Below are 12365 nucleotides of genomic sequence, written 5' to 3' on the forward strand. Positions count from 1 at the left end.
CTGCAGCCCTGCTTCAGAGAGATCAGTCACCAAAACTGGGGTCAGAGGACCCCAACTTGATAGGGCTTCTTTGACCCCCAGCAGAAGCAAACCCAAGGTCCTCTCTGGAAGAAAACATTACCCTAGCCCTTGCATTATTTCTAAAATAATTGTAAAATATAGTGATTGATACACAAGTTAAAATATCCAGGTACGACAAACATGACAGCAGGGAAAACCTGCAAGAAACCCCAGCCCCAGGTCAGCAGAGACACACACGGACTCCAACTACTGCAGGTACCAGACAGACATGCTGCTCTGTTCAAAGAATAAAAGACAAATCAAGAACTTGAGAGGAGAGCTGGAGGCTATAAAAATAAACCATATGTAAATTCTAGAACTGAAAAAATACAAAAATCAATATTAAGAATTCAAGAGACAGTTTTGCTACAATGGAAGATAGGTCCAAGTAAAAATATCCAGAATGAAGCATGGAAAGTTAGACAGCTGGAAAATACCAAGGAAATGGGCAGAAATCAAATCTGAAGCTGTTAAGGCCAAATATTTTCCAAAAGGGAGGAAAGACATCAAGCCACAGACTCAAGAATGACTCCGAAAAAACACAATCAGTTATACACATCACCAAACACTTAAGAATGAGTCACCAGCAGACCAACACAAAGGAAACGTTAAAAGGTATTCTTCAGACAACAGGATCATTCTAGATACAGGCTCCGGGGTGCAGGGCAGAAGGAAGAACAACCCAAGAGAAGCATCTGTGGGTAATGGGTAAAAGGACACCGATCGTATAAAATGGTAATAACATCTCCTTGAGTTTAAAACAACAGAATACACAGCAATAGGATTTAAGTCAGGACGAGAGTAAAATATACTCTAAGAATTTTGCGCTGTCCAAAAAGAGAGTGAAGGTACTAGACATCAGACTTTCATAAGTCAACTGCTTGCTGCAAAGGTTAGGAAAACCACTAAGAGAAAAGCAAAAGACTCTTTAACTTCCAGCAGAGTGGGGAAATGGAAATACAAAAAAATAACCCAAAAGATTCTAAAAGAGCAGAGGAAAAGAAACCTAATAAAATAGGTGGTAAAGGATTAAACCCAAGTATACGTCCACAAAACATCAGAAAGGATAGAAAGCCAAACCCTACTTTAAATGCAAAGACACAGATTAAAAACAAAAGAACAGAAAAAGATATGCAGTGCAAATATTAACCAAAAGAACCTACAGGTGTTAGACTGGTATCAGACAAAGGAAACTTTAAGTTGAAAGTTGCAAGTGAAAAATTTGAGCAGGAAGGTTTAACAATTCCAAATTTAAGGCACCTGACAATATAGCTTCAAAATAAATAACAGAAAATTCCATAATTATTATGTAAAATTTCAAAACATCCTTCTTACGAAAGAAGCAGACAGTAAAATAAGGTTATAGAAGATCTGAACACAATTATCTGACTTAATGGGAAGATATAAAACTCTGCACCCAATAATTTGAGAAGACATCTTTTTTCAAGTATGCACAGAAGCATTTTTCAAACAAATTGATCTATAAAGCAAATCACAATACATTTCAAATGATCAAAAGCCAATCTCAACAAATTTCAAAAGACCATATGGACTGTGTTCTCGGACCATAAATGCAATGTTGCTAGTAATCAAAAAAAAGGTAATGAGAATCTCCATGTGTTTGGTAATTAATTCCCTTCTAAATACTTACGTGGGTCAAAGGAGAAATCTTAATAGTAATCACAGCATATATTTTAAATGAATGGTGTTGAAAATACAGCTTGTGGAATGGAGCTAAAGCCATGTTTACAAAAAAATGTTAAATACACATTTGGGGAAAAAAAGTACAAAACTTATTTAGATAAGCGTATCAGAAGTTACAGGAAGAACAAGTTATCCGAAGAAGAAAGGAAAAAAACCAGAAATTACTGAAATAGGAAAGAATCATATAGTACACTAAAGGATCCTAATTTTTCATAAAACTAACAAAAATGACAAACTCTTTGTGGGATGGATTAAGAAAGAAAACATATTCAGACATCAGGAATGAAAGTGCATTTTCGGATCTTAAAGGATATTAAAAGATAATATCAAAAACTATATACAAAAATTTTGAAAATTTTAGATGAAAGAAATTTCTAGAAAAATGTGTTTACTAAAATTGATAAAAAAAGAAAATCTGAAATTGAGATCCTAATTTAAAATTTTTCTTCAAAGGCAATTATGGGCCCAGATGGTTTCACCTGTGGTTCTACAAAACATTTAAGGAAAAAATAATACAATTCTTACTTCCCCTCTTCCAGAGAACCAGAAAATGAGCAAACATTCTTCCAATGTTTTATGAGGCAGGCATACCCTGATACCAAGACCTAACAATGACATTAGAAAAAACTCACATCACTCACAAACATATGCAAAAGAAACCCTAAACAAAATATTAGCAAACCAAATATGTAAAAATAAGAAATCACTGTAAAAACTGTACAGTTAACCACATTAACAGAAAATAGGAGAAAAGTCACATGATCATCCAAGAGAAACAGAAAAGGCGTTGATAAAATTCAACATCTGCTCCCGAGAAAAACTTAACAAGTTAGGAATAGAATGGAACATCCTTAATTTTTAAGTTATTTAAAAAATAAATAAACTCCCCAAAAAACCTACAGCAAACAACTTACTTAGTGGTAAAATGGTTTCTCTGAGAATGGGAACAAGACCGGAATTCCCACGGTCATAAGTTAACTTTATGCAGTTAAGCAAAACAAAATCAGTAAAAGGCATAAGGACTAGAAAGCAAACAATCAAATTCATAGACAATATGATTCCATACAACAAAAATCCAAAAGCTGTAAGTGAATAGTTAGAATCAGGAGTTTGGGGCACCTGGGTGGCTCAGTTGGCTAAGGGGCTGACTTTGGCTCAGGTCCCACATCAGGCTTCCCACTAGGTGGAGAGTCTGCTTCTCCCTCTCCCACTGCCCCTCCCATGCTCTCTCTCTCAAATAAATCTTTAAAAAAATAGAATCAGTGAGTTTAGCAAGGTTGACATATAAAAAGTCAAATAGAAAAATCAATTGCATTCCTATATATCCAAGACAAACACTTTAAAATGAAACTTTTTTAGATTTATTTTATTTGAGAGACAGAGCACTTGCACAAATGCAAGGAGGGGCAAGGGAGAGGGACAGGGACAAGCAGACTCCCTGCTGAGCAGGAAGCCCAGTGCGGGTCTCCATCCCAAGGACCCTGAGACCGTGACCTGAGCCCAAACCAAGAGTCAGACACTTAACCAACTAAGCCACCCTGGTGCTGCTGAAATGAAGTATTTTAAAAGATACCATTTATATCCAAAACCACCAAGTATCTGGGAATAAATCTAATAAAATCTAAGACCTCTAAAGAAAACCCTAAAATGTTTTTATTAGTTTTAAGATTTGAGAGAGACTGAGAGTGTGCTTGCACGAGCGGTGGGGAGGGGCAGAGGGGAAGGGAGAAGCAGACTCCCTGGTGAGCAGGGAACCCAATGCGGGACTCCATCCCAAGACCCTGAGATCGTGACCCAAGCTGATGGCAGATGCTTAACCAACTGAACCACCCAGGCGCCCCTGTTTTGTTTTGTTTTGTTTTGTTTAATAAAGTTTATTTATTTGGGAGAGAGAAAGGGGGGAGAGAAAGCACAAGCAGGGTAGAGGGCAGGGAAAGAGAGAGAAACAGCCTCCCCACTGAGCAGGGAGCCCGATGTGGGGCTCAATCCCAGGACCCAGGGATCATGACTGGAGCTGAAGGCAGAGGCTTAACCGACTGAGCCACCCAGGCACCCCGAGGCACCCCTGTTTTTATTAGTTTTTAAATAACACCTAAAATAATAGAAATGCCCATGTTGGAAGACTCAATATTGTATACCTGTCAATTCCTATTGTCATTTTAGTGCCAAACCAATCAAAATCCTAACAGGTTATTGCTTTTCCTCATAGAACTGAACAAGTTGATTCTAAGATTTATGTACACAAGCAAAGGTCAAGAAGAGCCAAGGAAAAAGACAATCTTGAAGAAGGTAGAAGGATTTGCTCTACTGGGTATCATGGCTTGTTTTGACTCTCTAGTGATCAGGATAATTCCTGTGATTCTGGGACAATTCCATTTGAAAATAAAATAAAACCGTACCTCATGCCATACCTACCAAATGTGATAGGCAAACAATAAAGGTCTCTAAAATAGATAAGACTTCTTAATAAAAAGGAAAAAGATGTAAATTAAACTATCTTAAAATTATGAACTTCCTTTCTTAAAAGGACTCCACTGAGAGAGTAAAGTAGCAAGCTACAGAGTCGAAGGACACACCAGTAGCCCGTGCATCTGACAACAGGCTGCAATCCAGAATACATGAAGAACCCCCTCAAATCAGTGAGACAACCCTACAAAAACTGGGCAAGAGACTTTACACAAAAGAAACCACCAGATGGCCTATAAACATATGGAAAGGTGCTTAATCTCATCACCACAATAAGCCACCACACAGTCACCAGAATGGCTAAAATTAAAAGACCCACAACCAAATGGTAGAGAGGATGAGGAGCAAGGGGAACTGCGCTAGCCAGCTGTAGGGAATTTAAGTAGGCAACTGTTTTGCAGTATCTCCTAAAGCTAATATGCTCAGATCTCTGGCCCAGAAATTCCACTCCTGGGAATATCCAAGAGCAATGTGTGACATGTTCACCAAGAGATCTGCATAAGAGTGTTTACAACAGCTTTATTCCTAACAGCCCAAAACAGGGAACAACCCAAATGTCTATCAACAGTAAACGGATAAATTGTGGTACATCTATTCAACGGACGGCTGTAAAGCAATCCAAGTATGGAAATGCACGCAATAACGTGACTAACCTATAGAGTTGTTTTCTCTTCTTAAAAAAGACAGGACTCCATATATAAAGTTAAGAAGCAAAACAAACCAAACTATAAGAATATAAATCAGCACAATATTTAACTCTGGGGAGAAAAGAAAGAGGAATAACTGGCAGGGAAATGACAGGAATTATGTTTGGCTGCCAGGATTCTACATCCAGACCTAACTGGTAATTCCACAAGAGTTTGCTTTGTGACAAATCACTGGGCGGTACATTTTTTTTCTGTGTACTTTTTCTGTATGTGCTGTATCTCACAAATGGTTGAGAATAAAAGCTTAGAAAATTAAGGGGGTGCCTGGGTCGTTAAGCATCTGCCTTTGGCTCAGGGCGTGTTCCCAGGGTCCTGGGATTGATCCCTGCATCCGGCTCCCTGCTCTGCTGGGAGCCTGCTTCTTCCTCTCCCACTCCCCCTGCTTGTGTTCCCTCTCTCACTGGCTGTCTCTGTATCAAATAAATAAAATCTTTAAAAAACAAATTTAAAAAAAAAACTTAGAAAATTAAAATTCTAAATACTGGTAATATATAGTGTTTTGGGGGGCATGGAGGAAAAGGGCCCTCAATTGTTGCAAGAAGGAACGTAAATTGGCAACATCTTTTTGGAAGGACAATACTGACAGAATTTGTCAATCTAGCAATTTTACTTCCAATAATCTACCTTCAGATATGCCTACATGCACTAAGATTAGAGTATAAAAATGAGGTGTCAACATTTTTTACAGTAACAAATTAAAAACACCACCCAAATAAATGACCATGATATGAACATACTAAAGAGAAATGAGACTTTCAGGGAGTATGGAGGACTTCCAAGGGCCCTCCTACAAAACAACTAAACCCCTGTTAACATAACTTTCAGTGCACTGTGGGGCTTGGAGAAGGTTAGGGAAATCACTAACTCAATCCCCTCTTCTCACCACTCACCTCGAAAAAAGCCAAAACTCGGGTTTTGAGCAAGGAGCAAATGAGAAGGCTGAGCTGTTCTATAGGCAGATGTCAGTGGAAGCACTGTTTCTAAAAATAAGCCACAAGAGTACAGGGTCCAAACTGAGATTTCTCCCATAAGCCAAGAATCTGTATTTTCTCTGGAGGAAAGCATCCCCTATTTAGGTCCCCAGGATTCCCACAGGCTAAAGACCAAACATAGGAGCTCACAATCATGGACCATTAAAAACCCAAGCAGACATCACAGGGCTGAATCACCAAAATAACAAGGAATTTTTTTACCTCTAAGATTTTATTATGTATGTGATACCAGATAAAGAATATAAAATAACTTCATACATTGTTTAAAGAACTAAAAGATGAAATTTAAAATTGGGCAAGCAAGAAGGAACTATCAAAAATACCAAGCGGATGTGGAAATGAACCAAACAGAACTCTGAGAAATAAAAAATATAAACTACTGAAATGGAAAACTTGATGAATAAATAAACTAGTAGATTAGACACAGGTGAAGAAAGAATCCATGAATGGGAAGGCAGAACTGAAGAAATACCCAGAATGTAGTACAAAGAGACAAAAAGATGAAAAATAGGGAAGTACAGTTATGACATGAGGAAGATAAAATGAGGTTTGCTCTATATCTAATTAGAGTCTCAGAAGAAGAGAATAGGAAAATGGAGAACAAAAAATATGTGAAGAGAAAATAGCTGAGAATTTTCAGAACTAACAGAAGATATAAATCCACAAATAGGGGAAGCACAGCATATGTATATGAAATCAGATAAACACAAAGCACGCCACACCTAATCACAATGCCCAATAACGAGAGAGAAAGAGAAGCTCTTAAAAGCAGGCAGAGAAAAAACTCTCCTCCTGAGAAAGGGCAGTTAGACCTCTCAGCAGCCACATCCACAGTCAGATGATGTTACACTGAATGGTTTAATGCTAGGAGAAAAACAGTGAACCCCTTATTCGTACACAGAAAAAATTACCTTTCAATACTGTAGAAAAATATAAACATGCTCAGGTAAACAGGATGTAGAATTTTCAAAAAGACTCTAAGTTACTAATGTAATTTCTAAAGGGTTTACTTGAAGAAAAGGAAAACTATAAACAATTGTAGGCCAATAAATTAGACAACTTAGATGAAATAGACAAACTCCTAAAAAGACACAAACTATCGAAACTGACCCGAGAAGAAATAGACAATATCATCAGGCCTGTAACAAATAAAGAGACTAACCTGGGCATCAAAACACTAATTACAAAGAAAAGTGCAGGCCCAGATGGCTTCACTATTGAGTTGTATCAAATATTTAAATAATAATTAACATCAATTCTTCTTAAAACTCTCCATAAAAAGTAAGAGCCTGGAACATTTCCTAGCTAATTGATAATGCCAGTATTACCTAATACCAAAACCAAAAAAGACATAAAAAATGCAAACTATGGACCAGTATCTCTTACAAATATGAACACGATAATCATCAACCATATGACAGGAAACTGAGTGTAGCAACGTATATGAAGGGTCATACGCCATGACCAAGTCCAATTTATACGAGGAATGCGAGGTTGGTTTTAACATCTAAAAACAAAGGAATGTAATATTCCATATCTACAAAAAAGCAAAGAAATGATAATCTCAATTGCTGCAGAAAAGACATTTGATAAACTCCAACATCCCTTCTTGATAAAAGCATTCAACAAATTAGGAAAAGCAGCGACCTTCTTCAACCTGATAAAGGATATCTATGAAAAACCCACAGCTAACATCATACATAATGATGGAAGACTGAACACTGTCCCAAAAAGACCAGGAACAAATCCGGGATGTCTGTTCTTGGAACATCTATCCCACACTGTACTAAAGATTCTAGCTAGAGCAGCTATGCAAGAAAAAGACATAAAAGGCATCCACTTTGGAAAGGAAGAAAACTATCTCTATTCACAGATGATCTGGTATAGAGAGAATTCTAAGGACTCGACTAAAACTCTGTTAGAGCTAATAAAGGAATTCAACAAGGCTGCAAGCTACAAGATCAATATACAAAAACTAATTTCTATACACTTGTACCAATCAACTGGAAAACAATTAAGAAAAATAATACATTTACAACATCAAAAACAATAAAACATTCAGGAATAAACTTAAAGTACAAAATGCACATGCTGAAAACTAAAAATGACTGTTCAAAGAAAACCAAAGGTCTAAATAAACTGAAAAGCATCCCATGTTGGGGCACCTGAGTGGCTCAGTCGTTAAGCGTCTGCCTTTGGCTTGGGTCGTGATCCCAGCGTTCTGGGATCGAGCCCCGTGTCGGGCTCCCTGCTCAGCGGGAAGCCTGCTTCTCCCTCTCCCACTCCCCCTGCTTGTGTTCCCTCTCTCGCTGCCTCTGTCAAATAAATAAATAAAATCTTTAAAAAAAAAAAAAAGAAAGAAAGAAAGAAAGAAGAAAAGCATCCCATGTTAACAAACTGAAAGACTTACTACTGTAAAGATGGCTATTCCAGCTAAAGTGTTCTACAGATTCTCCACAATCCCAGCTGGCTGCTTTGTAGAAATTAGCAAGCTGATTCTGAGATTTACATGTAATCACAATGGGCTCCAAATAGCAAAAACAATCTTAGAATAGCGAAGTTGGACAACTTACACTTCCCGATTTCAAAATTCCTACAAAGCAGCAGTAAGCAAGACAGGGTTCCGGTATAAATATAAACATATAGACCAAAGGAACACCACTGAGCATTCAGAAATAAACCCATACGTCTACTAGCCACTGACTTGAACAGGGATGCTAAGATCATTCAGTGGGGTTTAAAAAATAGTCTTTTCAGCAAATGGGGCTGGGACAACTGGACATCCACATGTAAAGAATGAAGCTGGAACCCTACCTCAAGTCATATACACTAAGTAACTCAGAACGGCTCAAAGAACTAAGGGTAAGAGATAAAACCATAAAACTCTTGGAAGAAAACAGGAAAATATTCATGAGTTTGAATTTAGCAATGGATTCTTAGATAGGACACCAAAAGCATGAATACAAGAAAAAATGGATAAATTAAACCTCATCAAAATCAAAAACATTTTTGCATCAAAGGGCATTTTCAGAAAGTAAAAAAAAAAAAAATAGAATGAAAGAAAATTATTTACATATCATCTGATAAGGGCCCACTTCCCACAACACACAGACTTCTCACAGCTCAACAAGACAAATTACATCATTTAAAAGTGGGCACAGGATCTACTAGGTATTTCTCCAAAGAAGGTACACAAACAGGCAACAAGCACACGAAAGAACGCTCTGTCTCCTGGGAAATGTAGGTCACAACAAGACACCACTTCGCACCCAGCAGGACGGCTAAAAGCAAGAGGATAAATAACAAGTGTCGTTGAAAATATGGCGAGGTTGGAACCCGCACACATTGCTGGCGGGAACGTAACGGGACAGCCACTGCGGAACGGTCAGATCCTGATAAAATTACACATAAGTTACCGTTTGACCCAGCAATTCCACTCCTAGGTATATACCCAAGAAAAGTAAAAACGTGCACACAACAACCTGTACACGGTATTTACAGCAGTACCACTCATCTCAGCCAAAATGTCCATCGGTAATGTGCGATACAATGTAACGTATGTGCAGAACATTCTTCAGCTATAAAAAAGGAATCAAGCGTGGACACGTGATGATGCTACCATGCAGATGACCCCTGAGAACATGGTGAGCGAAGGCGGCCACCCCTAACTGACCAGGCACTGAATGAGTGCGATTACATGCAGGGTCTGCAGGGGGCACAGCCACAGAGACAGACAGGGGCCTCACGGTTGCTTCGGGCTGGCAGGTGGGGAGAGGAGGGGATGACAGCAAAAGGGGGTGGGATTTCTTTCAGAGGTGATGCAAATGTTCTGAAATTGGTGAAAATCACTGGGTTATACACTTTAAACAGGCAATTTGTATGGTAAGTTCTATCTCAATAAGCCCGTTATAGAAAAAAGGGAAACAGGAAAGATCAGAGATACAAGAACGTTGGGCAAAGATATGGGTAAGCGATACCTTGAACTGCAGTTTTAGAAAAGAGCAAGACAAGGAGAATACCAGACAACAGCTGCGTGAAAGGTGGGAGAGGTGGGAGAAACGACCGAAACAGCCCCGGTTACTTGTGCTGTGTGTCTGTGCGGTAGGGCAGGTGAAGTCGCTGATTAACATCAGACTTCAAACGTGCACGGTCAGACTGCACAAGCCACTGCAGGGATAGAAAGAGAATGTGCAACTTCCAAACCAACAGAGCGAAGAATGGAATACAAAAACTGACAGCTGGGTGCGCCTGTGTGGCCCAGTCGGTTGAGCGTCTGCCTTCGGCGCAGGTATCCTGGGATAGAGGCCTGTGTCGGGCTCCCTGCACAGTCTGCTTCTCCTTGTCCATCCGTCCCCACCCACCCCTCCGCTCGCGCTCTCTCAAATAAATAAAATCTTGGGGGAAAAAAAAAAAACACTGACAAGTAAACAGAGGTCGGGAAACTACAGGCCGGGGACCAAATCCAGCTCCCCACCTGGTTTTATAAAGTGTTACTAGAACACAGCTGCACTCCTTTAGGTTTGTCTATAGCTCACGCTGAACTACAGGGGCACGCCGAGCAGGTGTAACAGAGGCCAGCTGGCCCGCAAAGTCTAAAGCATCTACTCTCTGGCCCTTTCCAGAACAAGTGTGTTGACTCCTGCTGTGGAATTCTACACAACAGAGAGCGAGGGTCTCTCTGGGCTGCGGTTTCCTGAGCCTCGAAATAAAGGCAGTAGTCCCTTCTCTCTCATTTCCTCAGAGGCATGAGGCTCGGCAAGTTCTTGAAAGAATTAAGTCTGTAGCCTCAGAATGTTCTCACCTGCTCCACCACTTCCCTTCACAGCCTTCCTCTTCAGATTCCAACCCGCAGAGCCTAACTCCCTAACAGAGAGGTAGACCCTCACAGTCCCACACACAGACCTCAGGCCGCATTCCGCTACGCGTGTGCTGGTGAGCGATGCATGTAGCGCGGGCGTCCCCCAGACAGTGTGTGTGAGAGAGGGGGTCTGGAAAGACGCCCTGCTAACCGTGGACGTGTGCTTTGGGCACGAACACAGCCTCATACGGTACGCTCACGGCCTGAATCTTTTTCATCAGGTTGTTTCTGAAGTAACTGCAGGTTCACGTGGAGGTGTCAGGAATAACGCAGAGCTCCTGAGAACCCTTTACCGAGCCTCCCCCAATGACAACATCTTGCAAAAACTGTACAGTGACACGGATACACGCCATGATCTGATTCTAGTCTGTGTGTGTGCACGTGCACGAGTGTGGTCACGGGTATGTCCACGCAGCCACCACCGCAGTAAGACACAGAGCGCACCCACCACAAGGACACCTCGCGTTGACCTTTCACAGCCACATCCACCTTCCTTCCACCTCCCCAAACCACGGCCATCACTCAGCTCTCTCATTTCAAGAATGTCATACAAACCGTCTTAGTGTGTGACCTTCTGGGACTGGTTTTGTTACCCTGCACAGCTCCCTGGAGATTCAGCCAGGTCATCTGTTGCTCAGCCCTGCCACCAATGTAACCTGCCGTGGGCCACCTGCTGGTGGACACTTAGCTTGTGAGCAAGAGCATTCCCTTCTCTGTGACACATGCCCAGGCGTGAGAGGCCAGCTCGTAGGGGACGTGCAGGTTTAGTTTTGTGAGAAGCCGCCACTGCTTCCCCAAGTGGCTTCCCACCTGCCCCCAGCACGGATGAGGGACCCACTTCTCTGCGCCAGCAGCCAGCACCATCCCAGCACTGGGCCATGTGGTGCTCAGCTTCGCCATTCGGGTAGGTGGAGTCACTGCCTGAGTCTCTTACCATAAGATTATGTTTACATATGACGTTAAAAACCGAAGTAGAAAAGTAATCTATGTTTATCTGGTAGCAATTTTGAAAAATAGAGAAGCGTATTTTTAAAAAAAACAAAAACCAAAAAACTCTTCTACTGCTTCTCTTGAAAACAGCAGTGCCATTACCTAACCCTAAATCGGCGCACCCAAGTTGTAGCCAACACGGGAGATTCTGGTGCAAAGACTGCACGTTCGGATCTCTCCCCACCCCGAGCACCTCAGGGCATCCCCCACGACCTCCCCCATCCTCCTCCTCGACACTGTGCCAGCTGTAGGAGAGGGAGCAGCCAAAGCCAAGTGGGGACCAGACTCAAGGTGGGGACCAGGACAGGTGAGCCGAGGGCTCCGGAGCAGCTGCCAGCCTGCACACACAGACGGCCACTCGGCCGTGTGCCCCCCTCTGCCCCTCATTCCCGCTAGAGGCTCCCTCACCGTGTTAGCGTTCAGCAAAACTGAGAGCGCAGTGAAACCTATGGATCTCTCTCAGAATAAGATTTTTAAATGCAGGAGATAAATAGCAGGATGACTATATCAAATACCAGAGTATTTTTTAAAGCAGTGTGTGACACAGTCCTGCACCACAAAACCTCAGGAGTGACGACTAAAGGTAAC

The 12365-nt window shown here is 41.1% G+C and overlaps 2 protein-coding genes across 6 annotated transcripts in view; one reads left to right on the forward strand and one right to left on the reverse strand.

Annotated features, from left to right (window-relative positions):
* The window catches only part of CENPP (centromere protein P), a 245062-nt gene extending 239702 nt beyond the window's left edge, over positions 1–5360 (forward strand). Inside the window, exons 9-10 of one of the 3 annotated variants that reach the window (XR_008956908.1) lie at positions 3974–4053; positions 4292–5360. Coding sequence is in view for 2 of the 3 variants with exons in the window: in XM_057305652.1 (XP_057161635.1) it covers positions 4292–4315 (24 nt within the window). In the remaining variant the exon portion in view is untranslated. Of the gene's footprint in view, positions 1–3973; positions 4259–4291 lie in introns of those variants that run through there. The other 2 variants (XM_057305652.1, XM_026519134.4) reach the window with 2 other exon arrangements.
* Positions 1–12365, reverse strand: part of IPPK (inositol-pentakisphosphate 2-kinase) — a 45041-nt gene that overhangs the window by 4910 nt on the left and 27766 nt on the right. The gene's annotated exons all lie outside the window — the stretch shown is intronic.

Source organism: Ursus arctos, unplaced genomic scaffold, assembly GCF_023065955.2.
Source record: "Ursus arctos isolate Adak ecotype North America unplaced genomic scaffold, UrsArc2.0 scaffold_33, whole genome shotgun sequence".
In the NCBI taxonomy this organism is placed as follows: Eukaryota; Metazoa; Chordata; class Mammalia; order Carnivora; family Ursidae; genus Ursus; species Ursus arctos.